At 41.9% G+C, this 16,716-nt stretch overlaps 5 protein-coding genes across 5 annotated transcripts; 1 reads left to right on the top strand and 4 right to left on the bottom strand.

Annotated features, from left to right (window-relative positions):
• Nucleotides 1–21: 21 nt before the first annotated feature.
• On the bottom strand, nt 22–1,999 carry EAE98_001470 (uncharacterized protein; the record flags this gene model as incomplete). Its single annotated transcript, XM_038949089.1, has 2 exons — nt 22–1,541; nt 1,591–1,999. The coding sequence occupies 2 exons, from the start codon at nt 1,997–1,999 to the stop codon at nt 22–24; spliced, it is 1,929 nt and encodes a 642-aa protein (XP_038814074.1).
• A 1,134-nt stretch (nt 2,000–3,133) lies between these two features.
• EAE98_001469 (uncharacterized protein) lies at nt 3,134–4,453 on the bottom strand (the record flags this gene model as incomplete). The annotated part of the gene is made up of 1 exon (XM_038949088.1): nt 3,134–4,453. One exon carries the CDS (start codon nt 4,451–4,453, stop codon nt 3,134–3,136), a length of 1,320 nt encoding a protein of 439 aa, XP_038814073.1.
• Nucleotides 4,454–6,203: 1,750 nt separating this feature from the next.
• On the bottom strand, nt 6,204–7,463 carry EAE98_001468 (uncharacterized protein; the record flags this gene model as incomplete). The annotated part of the gene is made up of 1 exon (XM_038949087.1): nt 6,204–7,463. The coding sequence occupies one exon, from the start codon at nt 7,461–7,463 to the stop codon at nt 6,204–6,206; it is 1,260 nt and encodes a 419-aa protein (XP_038814072.1).
• A 2,510-nt stretch (nt 7,464–9,973) lies between these two features.
• On the bottom strand, nt 9,974–11,710 carry EAE98_001467 (uncharacterized protein; the record flags this gene model as incomplete). The annotated part of the gene is made up of 2 exons (XM_038949086.1): nt 11,112–11,710; nt 9,974–10,980 (listed from the first exon to the last, which is right to left on the bottom strand). The coding sequence occupies exons 1-2, from the start codon at nt 11,458–11,460 to the stop codon at nt 9,974–9,976; spliced, it is 1,356 nt and encodes a 451-aa protein (XP_038814071.1). The 5' UTR covers nt 11,461–11,710.
• Nucleotides 11,711–13,352: 1,642 nt separating this feature from the next.
• Nucleotides 13,353–15,012, top strand: EAE98_001466 (uncharacterized protein; the record flags this gene model as incomplete). Its single annotated transcript, XM_038949085.1, has 2 exons — nt 13,353–13,448; nt 13,519–15,012. The coding sequence occupies 2 exons, from the start codon at nt 13,353–13,355 to the stop codon at nt 15,010–15,012; spliced, it is 1,590 nt and encodes a 529-aa protein (XP_038814070.1).
• Between the last annotated feature and the right edge of the window lie 1,704 nt (nt 15,013–16,716).

The raw sequence follows: 16,716 nt of genomic DNA, 5'->3' as shown, positions 1-16,716 counted from the left end.
AATGTCTAACATCTTCTTGCTTCATGTATCTGACACACTCTGTACTGCTCGGTCTTTGAGGTATTGATTGTAGTAAGAGCCGTCACTCGGGGTTTTGAACCACTCGAGACATTTCCGTAAAGGCTTTCTGGTCCCAGGACTACAGTCATTTCCTTTATAGTACCAAAGCCAAAATTGTACGAAATCATGGGCTCTAGCAAGCGTGGTCTTCCCTTCTTCGGAGTCTGCTGTCATATCCTTCCCTTTTGCTAGTTCGGGCCAGATTTGAAATTCCACGTTTTTCTGAAACTGAATCTTGAAGTGCACATTTAGCAATTCTTCAGCCTCTCTTTTGGCAATTGCTCCGCTTTTATCTATCCACTTGTGGTGGGATCTGCTATCATGAGGGAGAATAGAGACATATGTACGGACTTTGCTGGATTCACTAGACGGGGTTCTCGCAACTCCAGGCGTCTTGTCATCCTGGTCCATGGTATGATTCCCGACTTCCATTTCTCCCCGGTTTCTTTTCTTGCTCTGGCTCGTCGCTCTCTGGCTTTCTTTAGGAGAGGGTGGCGATGGTGGTTCTAGGAGGCTGTCAAGAAATTGGTCAACAGCTTCAGAATCCGTAATTTGGCGATTTGATTTGTCAGAAGTGAGCTTTTGAAATTTATTGGAAGGATTATCGTCACTATTAGTAGACTCCGTTGAAGAGCTATCTTCAATTCCAGCCCATTCTCCAAACTCTTGGTCCCAATCTCCCTCTACCTCATTCTTCGCGTCCCCATTTTCTTGGTCTCTTTTCGCAAGAATCCAGTCCTTCTTCCATCTCAAGACCTCATTCTTTGATACAGAATTGACTCTCTGATTTATTGTGTTCCACAAACTATTTGGCTCAGCCCCAGAAGCAATGCTGATGCCCATCTTCTTATTCCATTGGACCCAAGCCGCGATGATATTCTCAAGATCACTGTTCAACAAGTGATTCCAATCTCCATTTTCTTTCTTTTTCTTTGAATGATCCAACAACACAATCTCTTCGAAATATTCCAAATCCACAAACTCATAGTGAAGCGTAAGCTTTCCCCAGATATCGAAAACAATAGGTTTTAGATGCGCTTGATCCCCCTCGTCGATATGAATATCAGCTTCTTTGCTTCTTGACATGAACTTTTGCCATTGAATATCAAAATGATTCCGGATCCCACTGCCCTCGAAGGCTGAATGGGGAATTTTGTCGCCACATCTAGCTTTCAGAACCGTAAGCAAGGCATATCTTATATACTCCTTATTTTCGATAAAAGGGGGAAGACGAATAATTTCACTAAGAGATTTGCAAAAGCCTTCGTTCAATAATGTGCTGTTTTTGATATGCCAATTTTCTTCCTTGTAATAGATGCCTTCTCGGTATTTAGTAGCCTGTTTAATACCAGGTGGAAGTAAATCTTGGGGTGCGCAACCGAAAAGTTCTTTCGTTCTTCTCCAAAGCATTATCTCGGCATCGCAGGTCGCTTCCAAGCAGACCTGATCATCATCTGTCCACGTGGATACAGGGTAATCAACTGTATGTTATCAGTCTTGATAATGCTAGATTAGATGTGTAGTATGTACCTATCCCCTTTCCCTTCGCTTTGCAAAACGGGCCTAGATCGCAAAGGTCCAGTTCACCAATGGCAACAAGATCATCTACTTTATTAACCTCTGACTCACTAATTACTTTTTTGCCCATAGTTGTCGCTTTCAAAGATGTAGAAGATTGACCCTGTGGGATGACTGAACTCTGACTTGCGTTCAATCCTGGGAATTCGGGAAAATTCGTGCACCCACCATCGTTTTTTACACTGTTTTCCTCCATCAGACATTCATTGTCCTTAATATCAGTCTCTGTACGCACCCGCTTTGCTGTTTGTTGCGGCGAGCTATGGACTCCACTATTGAATTGAGGGTCGAAGGATATACTTTTGAGGGTTGGTTTATTTGGTTTCCGTCCACCGAACGGCGACTTTCTTTTCGTGGACATCTTTAGTAATCTCTATTGGTTTTATTAAAAAAAATAATATAATAAATATATCTTTTTGAATGTATATATAATATAGTTTTATATTCATATAATCTACTAGTAGCGAATCACACGATCAAATCACGTGATCGTCGCTTACAAGCTTCCGAAAGCGATCATACGAAAACGATTATAATTAGCTTCCGAAAACGATTATAAATAAAGAATATAAAAAGGAGCTTTATTTCGAAGGAATGGCCGGATTAGGAAGAGATCTATAAGAGATTAACGAAAGCGAAAAGCTAGATTAAAATAGAAAAAGTATAAAAAAAGAGGCTTTTCTTATTAAATATAAAATAAGAAAGTAAATATCAATATACAGATTTATAAATATTACGTGTTTTTATTACTTTTTAGTTATTAATCCGAGTTAGCTTCTTATAATAGACTAATACTAGTTTATTTCTTCTTATATTCTATTTATACTAAATCCTTATATACTAGCTTATGACCTACGATATTATCTAAGCTTTATTAGGATTAGTTTTGATTTTGAGTATTGTATTTCAGTTTTTCTTTATATCTTTATAGATATCTGTTTTAAGTGATATCTATGATAGTGAGTTTTCGATTGTCTAATATGTATCATGTATTGTATCAAAAGCTTTATATGCGCTACCGTTTTACTGTAGTATATTATTGTCTACACTGGACTATTTTCAATCGTGTCGTTTCCGCCTCAAGTATTCTCGTATCAATATCCTCAAAGCTTCGAATCTGCTCCGTCTCATCGATGATTTGAATCTCCTCCGCCCCTGAAATTTCTGTGACCTAAAGTTATATTTACATCAACGGGAGATTACCTTAATCACAAACTAGAACAATAAAAGTCACTCATATGTATTAAGAGAAGTGATCCATGCATTCATTCATTCATCTATCCATTTCCCTCCCACCATCAGATATCACCCCTAGGCTTCTAGACTCCTTTAGCCACCTGTCTAACGCCACCACCGCTACCACGGTTCCCTCCATTGCCTCACGTTCCCTTCCTCTGACTTCTACTGGTCCCAAGATTTCCACCATTCTGGTGTCTACCTTGGTGACCGCCGCCACGATTTCCGCCCTTGTATCCACCACGTGCTTTCATAGCTGTCATTCTTTCTTAACGGCAAACGCGAAACTTTTATTTGCTTCAATGCAATTATCTTTCAGGTGATTGGTTGCACCGCAAGCTCCACATGACTGTAGACAATCTTTGGGTTTATGTTCTTCGTCGCCACAATTTGTGCAGTTTGGCATGAAACTTCCAATGATATCGAAGGCATTATATGACGGGTCTCTTGGCTCTTGTTTGACTTTTGTTTGAACTGGAGTGTTTGATCCGGGGGCATAGGATGCTTGAGATAAGATGGTTGAACCAAATTTGGATTCAGCTGCATCTATTTTTTGAATTTTCCTGCTTGGCTCATCATCGGTCATTTCTCTGTCAACCAATTCTCTCTTTTTAGAGATGATATACTCGCTATCTACTACACGAATTGGTTTAGGAACAAACAATCTGTAGCGAAGTTTTGAAAATGGATTAGCCCACCAAGGATCTGCGCCAAGATCTATATCATCTTCTTTTAATTTGTTGACGACGTATTTCTTTGCATAATCTGGGTTTTCAGCCTCATATTTCAGAGCATAATCCCCAGTCCATGGTCTGCAATTTTCGTATACCTCTCCAGCCTTTGAATTTGGCCAAGCATTTGGAGATACTGAACATGCAAGCATTGGCAGATTCCTGCGAATGACAAGCATGATTTTTTCGAGCGCTTCCCAATCTTTCGCATTGCCGGCGTCGAAATTATCTTTGCATTGCTCAGAGATATGTGCTCTAGAGTTGCAGAAGGCGCAAGCATGGATTTGACCAGTTACTTGGTCAGGTGGACCCGGGCAACGAACAGCTCGATGACCTTTTTGCCCACACCAACAACATATGGCATTATACCATCTGATTCTCTTGGTTCTTTGGACAATTTCGTCGATGCCATCATCATTGGCGGCAGTCTCTGTTCGAGGCTCATTTCCAGACTTTGGATCAATTTGAGTCTTCTTGTCATTGGTTGATGGGCCTCGAGACTTTGTACGGCCTCGTTGTTCACTCTCGGACCTATTCTGGACGTTCGAGTCGGGACGGCCTCCATTTTCACTCTTGGATCCATTCTGGACGTTCGAGTTACTATTTCCATTTCCAGATCCATTGCCAGAATTTTGATCCTGGTTAGATCTGTTGGGTTGATGAGGACCTTGACTGGCCTGCAAATTTTGCGGCGGTCTACGACCCATGATCTCAGCTATTCTGTGCGTCATCGACGGTGGAACGCGAATGATATAAATATCATCATCAACATCTTGTACGATCGGTCTATCTTGCGGAGGTCGCGAACGAGAACGCGACCTACCACGGGAATTTTCTCTTCGAGACATTATCAATATCTCAAAAAATTGAGATTTAAATTCGAAGTGGTTGTGGAGAGAATTTTTTGCGAAGGTGACAAGAAGAAATGTAAGGGTTGGGTGCTCGGTAAACAAAGATGCGTAATTCTACACGTGATTTAATTCTACCAGATTTAGACAATCCATTAATTCACTTAACGATAATAATATTCTCAAGTTATGGCTTTCAAAATTTACATATTATCCTATACTCTCAATATGTATAGGTAATTTATCATTGGATCAGCGGCAGCAAATAACCTCATCTTCTTTGATAAATGTATTCCTTCAGAAAAGTCTATTCACAGACGCCATACCGGACTCGATGACCGCAGATCTCAGTTCTTGAGTATTAGATGCCCTTTCAGAAATTTGAGGGTATTAAAACGTTTCTACGGCAAATAAACTATATATAGGTACGTCGAATCGAAGCCGAAGTTCTCTTGTGCAGACTTTGGTAGTTGCTCTAGCTATAGATGATCTACAATCTAACATGAGAATATAGGAATGCTTCAAATCACGCTTCCACACGTTGGCGAGAGATTCAGGCTAGGATCTGATCATCTCCATACATGTCTTATAATCAGGGAATTTTTGCTTCAGAGAGGTACGACGAGCCTCAAACCGCCAATAAAGGAAATCGGACTTCGCTCACAACTTGCCCTTACTACTTCTCAAAGGCCCATTACTCATCATACGAATATACTAGATACGACAAACACGATGGGCAATAAGTTAGAATAGTCAAAAATGCTCCCACGAAAGAGAACACAACGCCAGAAACGAAAATCCCCGAAGCATGATCCTCTGGCGATCATCCAGACAGTGATACGAACACCACGACACCGCACTTGCACGAAGGGCCCACAAAGGCAAATTTGCACTAATTCGTCCCTCAAACTAGTAAGTCTTCGAACACATTCCCCCGACTCAATTCACAGATCCTCCTTCTGACAAGTTTAGAAGACCATTCGAACAAAACCTACCCGATATCGATGCAGCTACTCACCAATCCCACCAAACCATTCTTCAATTCCTCTCCGTACAAAAAGACAAATCAATCGGCTTCACCTAGCAAACAAGAGCAGCGGATGCAGAGTCAAGGATGGAAATTAGATGATGGCAAGAATACGTTCAGGGGCCTGATAAGAATCACAATATTGCAGACAGAGAAGACTCGAAGGATCACAACGTCAATAGTAACAAGAAACCTGGGTTTCCTCCTGTTCTTTGGCTTCACGAGCATGCCATAAATATGGAATATGGTGTTTGAAGGGATGAAGAGGAGCATTTAGGGATACGAGGCGCATATGGACAATCTTAAGTACTAGGTGAGCGGTACTTGAGGATTGGTATTTTGGAATTACTAGTCATTCGATATTCGTAGTGGCGGTTATTATCTGAGAACTTGGGCAAGATATAGCTAGCAATTTTCTTGGAGGAAAGAATGAAGTAGAACTCATATTGGACATTTAGATGGATGTTTTCCTCTTTTTTAATATCAGAAATCAAGCATCGTCATTCATAATCTTTCTTTCCCTGTAAATTCAATGTAGGCACTAAACGTAGCAAGAATAGACAAAGCCTTCTTCTACTTTGGAATCCAAATTCTATTCTAATAAAGCCGACAATGTTGGCTTGATAGTGTGAAGTGAAAAAGGGGAAATATAGAGGGGAAAGCGCCGAGAGCTTTGTCCTTCCAAAGGAGGAGGCTCAACGTGAGAGCTCCGGTTGAGCTGTACTACATGTAGGCAGTATCTAGTATACGAAACCTAACCACCCCACCCAAGGCCATGACTTGCACACATCTCTTGGTCGATGGTTCATCTGCATTTGTGCAAATTGAACATCTACCAGTGTAGTCATCAATCTTGCTCCAGAACAAACTATGAGAAAGATATGTTCTCAGACATTGCCAATCCCGGTGATCCTTTTTGGAAAACTCATGGAATTTATTGGTGGAGCGACCTGTCAAAAAGCATTCGCATATCTCTTGGAACATGGCAGCATTGTCAATTCTGACGGTCGGTATCAATTTACTCATGATTGCAGACCTTGCCATTACAAAGTTTTGCCACGAACTCACAGATCTTCTTTGGTCTGCTTCGTTGAGTCCGTCGTAGAGTTTCTTTCTTGCAAAAGATCTGCCTTTCGTGCCGACTTCAGATGCCGAACTAGGAGTCATGGAATTCAGGGACCTTGCAGCCATAGTATTTGACCGCGGTTCCGTGTAGCCATCTTGACACGGTTCGGAAAATTCAGCATAACTTCTCTTGTTTGCAGAAGATTCACCTATCATAGGCATTTTCGATGCCGCTTGAATGGGACCCATTGAATATGCAGCAGGGTTCCGAACATAGCTTTCTGGGCCAGGTCCGGATCTCACTGGGGCTGAATCCATGGGTGCTGCTTGATTCAAAATTCTCCCCAAAGATTCATCCTCTTCTGTAAGAGTCGTAATCGTATTGCGAAGCATTGCTGAGAGCTCACGAAGCTTTGATCTCAAGATGGCATTTTCATTCTCAAGAGCCGAGATTCTTTTGTCTCGCTTTGCCAATTCATCGACAGATTGAATTTCTTGATCAGCTTCTGTGGCTTGACCATGCGAATCTTGCGCAAACGATGTCACAGTGGGTTCTTTCACACTTGTATGTGTGTAAACCTCGACATTGAGCTCTTTTGGAGTCTGCGAACGTCCTCTGCTTTCTCTTGCAAAGTATCGCTCGGAACCTCGATATTCTCCTTGAGAAGAGTTTTTAGCCACGTCATTATTCCGATGCGCACTTCGTCCCAATTTTTGAGACTGTGCTTGACCCATCAGTAACGGTGCTGGAACTTTGTAAGCCCATGTGAAGTCCAAGTCTGGGCGTTCTGGGTCGATGCCTTCACGTAATCGACGTCTCGGAGAACGCGAATCTTCTGCGCAATGCCATGACGGCGTTGGCGACTTGGTAAACGGTAACAGAGAATCTTTAGTTAGACGAAAAGAACGAAAAGACATTTTCAATTTCTTTGAATGAAAATGAGATGTTGTGGGAGAAAATTTCTGCAGGTCGGCTGGATACTGAGGTTGCTATGATATTCCAGTAAGCGAGCAAGGCTGCAGAGAAAAGACAGCAATGATATGGAAACTGGAGCTATTCTCGTGCCCCAGAAAAGCATCACAAACCATAATGTGTGCCAAAACAAATTGAAAAGCACACCTGTTCAGTAACATTGAACATGTATCAGTCATTCCGCAGAGCAAACGCAGAGCAAACAATGCACAAGGCCATGATTACCAGCAGGGACAGTGTGGTCGAGGTATTGAGATATAGATACTTCAGAGGCTCGCAATCCGAATGTCTCAAAAAGTCTTAATGGCAGATTATTATGCTTTCAAACACGAACGAAATGTTTTTCTTTCCCCAAAGTATACAGATTCTCTATCCGATGCTATGATACGAATAGAAGCTCGTATTATTGTATCTGGTCATTGCTCCGCTCGCTGGGTATGCAGTTCTCCTATTGTATCTCATACAGTATCCTGTTTCCTATCTCTAGAACGAGAATGGTTCTTAGCATATTGTGAGATAGCAGTCATCATCTTTGACAATGTGTAAGACTGCTGTTACATCTCTCATTCACTGACCGGTTCCATGCCCTCTGTAACCATCACATCCACACCGAATATTCCATAATTGGCGACCTCCCGCACTCCTTACACGGTACGCTCATCCTTGCCCATACATCTGGGGATATAGTTGTAGCACAATAAATGCACGACGGAAGATGGGTTTCTAAGAAGCTCTATTACCTCTGTCCTTGGAGACATCATAGTTCGTCCGCATTACTGATAACTATTTAAGTTTCCCCTTGGATTATATGAACATTAACGTAACTAAAAAGGCAAATCAACTTCTATCCCTAGCATAGGTACCTACCTAGTAGATAATTAGATGAAAATCTGCGTCCAAGGAAATACATAAATTTGAGGCATGCGATTTTTACTCCTCGCACCCCGCATCTCAGACTCAATCCGGTCCTAATATTATATAGTCTGAACTGTAGCCGGACAGATTGTTTTAAACGCCGAAAGGATTTTAAACATTGAAATTATATCAGGAAATTGAAGAGCCATGTAGACTGAATTGGAAATCATATGGAAGGTAGGAGGACGGCATATACCGTACATTGAGTATCAGTTAAGAGAGCCAGATTGCCGCATCATTGTTCCTCTCTGGGTAAACAATCCAGCCAGCCTGGGTCGGCTATATTTGAGGATAGGTATTCTCAGACGCATACCAATCACGCCAATAAAATTGCGATCCCTTGTTATCTCAAGACAACACACCGTATCGTCTTTTGGTCCAATAAGCCTTTGAAACAGCAAAGGTAAAGCAGGTGAGGTGAGATGGTGGAATCAGAAAATTCGAGGCACGGCGCTTGTTACCGAGTATATCAACTTACTCGCCAAATCGTCAAACTTTAGAAGTTTCCCTTGTTCCTTTTCCGCACAAATGGTCTGACAGGTACGTGTGCATTATCTCCCTTTTCACAGAATGATATTAATGTGTTTGCAGTGCACCCCAAATCTCTCTCTCTCATCCATCCATATTGTCTCAAACAATGATGGATAGTGATTACCCAAGACCAAGACGTTATTCGACCACAACAAATGTGCGGCCAATAATCAAGCATTCGCCACAAGTTCCAATACAAAAAAATATATCTTCAACGAGACCAAAGGACTGTCCAAGTCAGGATGCTCCCTCAAGATCCCCTCACAACCATCAAAAATGGGGGCCATCATTTTTTACATGGCAAAACGTCAAGAACTTGATCAATTCATCCGAAAACACCCTTGTCTCCTCATGTGTGCCCGCATGCAATAGGGAAAAAACTGTGCGGCTCCCTAAAATTAGGGAAAACATCATGCCGCTCACTTGAAATCTGATCATGGAGATGGAGAGAATTTTCCTTGCTATTTATCCCAAGGTACGTGCTCCTCAAATGTATCATTTATTGAGACTCATTGCGAGCGTTTGACTTACCCGCTTATGCCTGGGTATTTTCATATCCACAGCAGCACTCATACTTGCGCACTCGCACATACTTACAAAGAACCCAGCTTCAGGAGAACAGCATTTGCGGATACTTATCTCATTCTGGGCGTGTATGAACCAGACAAGCTCTGATGATTGGCTACGGAGGAGGTTGGAATCGCGACTGAGTCTACTTCATGACAAGGGAAATGATCGATGGGAAAGTTTATGGATTACTAAAGCCAAGACGAGACACATGTATGATAAGGTTGACATACATAGCCACGCAGATACCAACCTAGTTTCCTTTACTTGAATGAGCAGAACTTATGCTAACAATCTTATCTTTCAGACGTCCTGCCTCTGTGCCAGAAAACCACGCGGTCGTTCAAGATCATCAACGATAAACATACCTCACCACAACATTATGAAACAGCAAACTTTGCATTTCATGAATATCAATATTATCATATGCTATCTATAAGCATCATAATTCCACCTCTTCCCAAACAGGCAAATCGATATCAACAACAATAGGTTTATTAAACCTCTTCCCTCCTCTTCCTTTTCCATGAGGCCAACTAGAAGCCATCAACGCCGCATTAATCACACATGTCTCCTGTCGTCCCATTCTTCCACATAAAGCTTCTACATCACAACGTAAAGATGGTGGTACTCCACCTTGTCCTCGAGCTGGGGAAAGTATCTCCTCTGGTATCGCGAGTAAAGTTTTTGCTACATTTGAGATTGCCATTCTTGCCATGGAATTGTTTCGGTGCCATCTCTTTCTATCTTTTGTACTTTCTTCCGGTAAAAGTGGTAGACCACTTCCAATTGATGTTGTTAGATTACTGGTACTAGCAGTAGATTCACATGTTTGACATTCCCAATCTCCAAAGGCCCCATCATTCTTGAACGCATTTCCTCCTATTCTTCCTTTTGAAGTCAAATCGATATGGGACATCTTTTTATTATCAATGCCCGGATCTTCCCAACGAACTACACCATTTTCCTTGAATTTAATGTTCGAAGACCCAAGATCCCATTGAATTATTTCTGCACCTCTTGATTCATGAACATGTCCACATATTGCTAATCGTGGACGAATTCTCCATAAAGCTTGACGTAAATATTCACATCCAGCAGCTACACGATCATTCCTTTCATCGCAATGATATTTTGGTGGTGTGTGAGTGAGTACAATATCCACATCTAAAGGAATATCATCCCATCTTTTGGAAGCATCAGATTGTGGATAACCGAAAGCCCACATTCCTTTTGCCGGGGAAAAAGGAGACCCGAAAATCCGAAAGGTAGTATGTGGACCTGTAGGTGATGCTAAAGAAACTTCTGCTGCTTCATGATTAAGGTATAGAATGGAGGGGGAACGATCCAACAATTCTTGACACTTTTTGATATCTTGTGGATTTTGTTTATGGAAATAAAGACCATATTGGGAGTAAAAGGTTGAATCGAGTGTTATATCATGGTTACCTTACATAATGATTAGCTTTTAATTTTGTTCGTTCGGAATAAATGAAGATGGAAATAGAACGTTTTTATGGGGTTGATGAATGTAGGGGGATGGATCCCCTAGTAAAAATAGGTGGATATATTATGCATACCAGCAATGATAATTTTGGCTTCAAAATCAGCATCTTCAATCCATTTGATTGATTTTTCCAATTCCACATAGTTTCCTTGATTTGTTAAATCGCCTGCATGAATGAGAACATCACCGGGTGGTAGTTTGAATGATCCATTTGCAACACCATTGTGAGTATCGGAAACACAAACGAAACGGGTTTTGCGAGTACGAGTAGTTCGAGTTATGATAGGTATATGAGGTTCTGGAGAGGATGAAGTAAGATATGAATTTGGAGGTTCATATGATGACGAGGTAGTACATGAATCTTGAGAGTGATGAGAAGGTTCATATGTTAGACGGTCGAGTTCATAGGAGGGATCAACCATGTTGGGCTATCTATATGAAGTATCCCTCTCTGGTGATGAATGAGTTAGGATTTGGACAGGTCAGGGGTACGATGATGGTGAGTGAAGATAAGTATTAGGTAGGGAGATACACTGGCGGGTACTGTACGAAGTAGTTTGTAGGATTGTAATGATATAAATATCGGGGGAGAGAAGGCACGAAGAAGGTGGTAGTAGCCTTACCCGTTAGCTAGGTAATGATATATTAATGACACATTCCCTTGATGTATAATTGGTCTGATGGACTGGTGGACAAGGGAAAAGACCAACGTTCTAGACAAGGCTGGAAAGGGAGGAAAAAGGATAAATCCATCCATTGGGTTGATTTGACGAAATTGCCTCGATGTGTTGATTTCTTACCTTATACATACTAAGACTAACCCGGATTCTACCCAGTATTACATAGGTAGACAACATCTAAGAATGATATTCATCAATATTGATTTATTCTTCTCATCTCATCACCTCATCGCCTCTCGTCTCGTCGCCTCACACTTTACTCACACCTCACTCACATCTCACTCATACCTCAAACCTTACATCTTATACCTCACACACCTACACACCTCACACACCTCACCTCACACACCTCACCTCACACACACACTCTCTCTTGCATTGATAGACAGTGAACATTGACATTCGGAGAAAAAAGGATGACTAGGAACCAGGGTACTTCAAAGTTTGTTTTTATTGAACACAGATCAAATTACCGGTCGGATACCTTCTCGACCACCTGCCAAAATATCTAACCAATACCAATCCTGGCCTGTATCCGCTTTTTCACAGTTAAATGGGCACATTGGGTCACGATGATTTGTTCTACCCATTCAAGCCATTTGGGAGTTCTTTGGTCCAGCCAGTACCTAGCACTTGGGAGAGTCTTTCATTTCATTCGTTGATCCACTGCATAAACTGGACTTTGGTATGAACGATATGAATGAATGAATGAATGATACTACGAAAGACGGACTGATATAAATGTTTAAAAAGCTACCAGGTACTCCGTCTCCGTCCTCAACTCTCCTTTCGCAAGACTTAAGATTATTTATCATGATTTCTTCTTCCCCTTGTTCAAAAGTAGGCAGTCTTCCGTGTATAGTTGGATAGCTTCATTTTTTCTTATTCATTATTCATTATTCATTATTCTTCTGCTTACCTAGGTACGATATTCACTCAAATTACCCGTTCATGCAATCTACTAGGTACCTCCAGCTACCTACCTAGTCGTACCTTAACCGTTCGGAGTATTCTATTCCAACTCTCTTCCAACTTCTTCCCCAACTTCTTCTCAAACCTCTTCTCCCTCTCACAAACAAAGAGGGCGAAAGGAAGAAAAGAACTGTGTTTGACCGGTCAATGGTCATAAGTCTCAGTGCGGCCATTCACCAACAGCTTCAATTATCTTCATTTCGGTATTACTTATTCATTAAATAATTTAATTGGTCGGTATAATCGCCGTTGTGTCTCTGTTTGGCACTGCCGCACTGCAGACGCACGTTCACCAGTCCACTACATTCACTACCTATTACATACAGAAAGTCTCTCCTATTTTCCTATCGACCAACCCAGATGATCAAGAAGGATCTATTCAACAATTGAGTATTAAGAATTCATTCAAGAAGAGTCTTGTTCTAATTTGGATTGGTTTTGTTTTGTCATACATTAATAAAAGATACGAAGAAAGAGACCTTTGGTTCCCGCCAATTCGAAGAGATCACGGCAACTTCATTCATATCAATCATAATAAAAGAAATCCGGAGACAAGAAGATTGATTGGAAAGCATTGGTAGGAAAGAATTGAATCACTCTTAGGGTGAGAAGGTCGTTTTCGGCAGATCTTCAAATCTTGGAGTAAAAGGTCTTGAATCAGTATGGCAACGATTTCTACATCGCAAGCCCATACCAGCTTGACACCGCCAAGTAGTTCTCACGGTCAAGATTCTTGGAATTATTCTGTGCCAGTAGAGGTAAAAAAATTAATCTCATGGTTACCTTCGGCTTTTTTAAAGTTGTTATGCTAATTAAACTTTCCTTCAGCCGACCTCACCTTCTACCGTCACCGACTATCATAATCACAATCGACAAATTTCTCAAACAAACGGTTACTCATTACGTCCAAGTACAGAAACCTTTGGTCCTCGCCTCGATCATAACCATTTGGCTCCAGCTCGCGCAAATGAATTAAATCGACAGAATAGTGATATCAGCGATACTCCTAGTGCTCCTGATAGTTTACTGGATTCATATGGGAATAACAAAGGTGGTCGAAGTATGGATTCTGGGGGTAAGAAAGGTATGAACGGTGGAGCGTACGAAATGGATGAGGTGGAACATTCTAGGTGGATTCACAGAGATAAATTGGCCCGAATTGAGAATGAAGAATTACAAGCAGCTGGAATCCCGATACCTCGTCCAAGAACAGGAAGTAAATCTAGTCGACGGGATCGTAGTCAAGATGCCAGTAATGCTATTCGAAGTGAGGGACAAAAAAGGCAGAAGATGGGGGTGAATGGGGATGGAGAAGGTAATCCTTGGGATTTACGATTACCTGAAGAGTCTGCTGGAGATTTAGGTACGAAAGGTATATCCAAGATACCCATATCGAAAACGAGTCCCCTACCAATACCGATCGATTATCTCGAACGAGACACACCTATAGCTCGAAAAACAAGCAACAATTGGTATGACGAGGAGGACCCATTATCATTTAAGCAAGCAAGAAGTCGGAGTCACAGTGTCAAAAGTTCACTTATACTTGATGATGCTACACCGTCTTCTTCAAATGTTCCAATGCCTACTCCTGCTAGAGTATCACCTACACCTACTCGTGCATCGCCATCCGAACGATCCCCTACAAAGAAAGCACCAGCACGGAAAGGATCTATTGGCGCAAATGCTGCACTTCCTGGAGGTAGACAAACATCAGCACAAAGACAAAAACAAAAGCCGAGTGGAACAAACGCGCCGGATATACGACCAAAAACTCGTTCAGGCGACCTCATTAACACATCGAAACGACCTGAAGGTGACCCACCTTGGCTGGCTACTATGTACAAACCTGATCCTAGATTACCTCCTGATCAACAAGTAATTCCGACTCATGCGAAACGTATGCAACAAGAACAATGGGAGAAGGAGGGTAAATATGGAAATGTTTATGATACAGACTTTAGGCCATTAAATCAACAGGAATACAGACCACGTCCGGATTCGTTTTCCCCACCACCAGAAGGACCAGATGGACCAGAGGAACCAAAGTCAGAAGAACAAGCTCCAGAATGGCCATTAAGTGCCCCACAATCTCCATCACCAGTTTCGCCAGTCTCACCTGTTTCTGCCATGACTCCTAAATCACCAACATTAAGTACAGGTCCTAGATCACCAGTGGAGAGAGCATCAAGTTATAGCACAATGCCAAAAATCGCAACTGGAAAACCGCAAGGTGTTAATATCCCAGATCCTAAACCACCAATTCGTGTTCAAGATTCTCCTGAGTCAAGCAAAGGTTGTGGTTGTTGCGTCATCATGTAAAAATTTTTGAGAACGGATGTGGAATTCGTTCTCTTCACCAATACGGAGTTTTTTCCCTTTTCTTTCCTGTGTAAATTGAGCTAAGCATACAAGCAAGCAAGTTTTATGGCGTTTATGGAGCTGATGGATTCATACTTGACTTAAAGACTAGGTCTGAGCGATCGCCAACTTTTTTTCTTCTTCATTTCATTCATTCGTGGATAAACACATCATCAAAGAAATTCATAATTACTTGTTGAAACTTTTCCATCTGCACTAATTTTTTATTGAGATCCGGAATTTGTGCTGGGCACGCGATACAACATTAAATTTCATTGATGTGGTAGTCAGGGAGAGGAGGGATCAGATGAAGATGGTGGGTGGGGTGAGGGGGAGAGGTGGGGGGATAGCGAGAAAAAAGGATTGATGACGAATTTTATGAATTTCCCACACACTCTCACAGAGCAAATTTCTTAATAATTCTATCTTTGTTTTATGCCGTCATTGTGGCATAAGGGGTGGTTTACTCTTTTTGTGTTTCTTGTTTTGATTCCCCAAAGCGATTTTCAAAGATGCGATATTGGATGGCTAAGTGGGGATGCATGGGCACGAGGGGAGATTCTGTGGTAGAAGTGAAGGAGAATGTGGAAGTGTTGTGATTTGGATTGAAGGGGAATTTCTGAAGATCAGGGAGGAAGGGGCTTGGGGGAGAGAATGGATAATTTCGAACTGGTTGATACCTTATGCTCAGCATTGCTTCAAGGATCCATAGCGACTACAATTACAGCTATCACAAATGCGAATGCGAATGTGAGCGATATTTTTGCATCTTATAATGTGGCGATTGGAGGTCAGGGTCAGGTAGGCAGCTTGATTGGAGTTGAAGGGAGGGATGGAAGGGAGGGATGGAAGGAGAGGGAACGAGAGGCAGGAAAATGAGAAAGGAAGATGAGAGGGAGAGGGACGGGACATGGGAGTGAGAGTAGGAGTGGAATTGAAGTTAGTGGGTATCAGGTAGTATAGACAGTGAGTAGATAAGTACCTAGTATGAATCTGAAAAACATTGAGAAATTGAGATGCCCCTTTCATTCACGTCCACACCTATGTTGATCTGTCTGTGCTGCTCAAGTGAGTAGGGCATTAAGCAATAAATATTATCGAGGACTTCCATACTGAAAGCCTAATCCAGAAGTTTTGATAACGATGCAGAGAGAAACACGAAATTTCTTATGTTGTCCGTTGAGCTGCGGGAGACTTCGGAATAGGTGGATGGATGGTGGATGGATGTGCAAAGGGAGTTGAGAAGTATGTATGTATGTATGTATGTATGTATAGCGGTGGGTTGCAAGAGGTATGGGGGTGTGAGGCGCTGTGTTTTGAGTGTAGATGTAAGGGTTTTGTGAGTTTGGAGGAGGGGAGGAGGAGGGGAGAGGATAGTGGGGGTGTGAGGTTGTGAGGGTGTGAGGGTGTGAGGTTGTGAGGGTGTGAGTCTTGGATATAGGTAGAGTCTGGTTGGTTGAGCATCCATGTGGGAGTTCGTGATGGGAGTCTGTTTTTTTATGGATCCTGAGGACGAGGTTTGGGGTTTGGGATCTGGGATCTGGGGTTTGGGATCTTGCAGTGGTGAGGGGTTGGTGTTTGAGGGATTGCGGTGTATACTGAATGTCTTGATGGCTACAAGTAGGTTCTTTTCATGGTAATAGGTAGTATTACTTCATTCTTAAA

Source organism: Botrytis deweyae, assembly GCF_014898535.1.
Source record: "Botrytis deweyae strain B1 chromosome Unknown BDEW_003, whole genome shotgun sequence".
Lineage (NCBI taxonomy): Eukaryota > Fungi > Ascomycota > Leotiomycetes > Helotiales > Sclerotiniaceae > Botrytis > Botrytis deweyae.
Note: the sequence above shows the minus strand (reverse complement) of the source record. Positions and strands in the feature narration are given on the sequence as shown.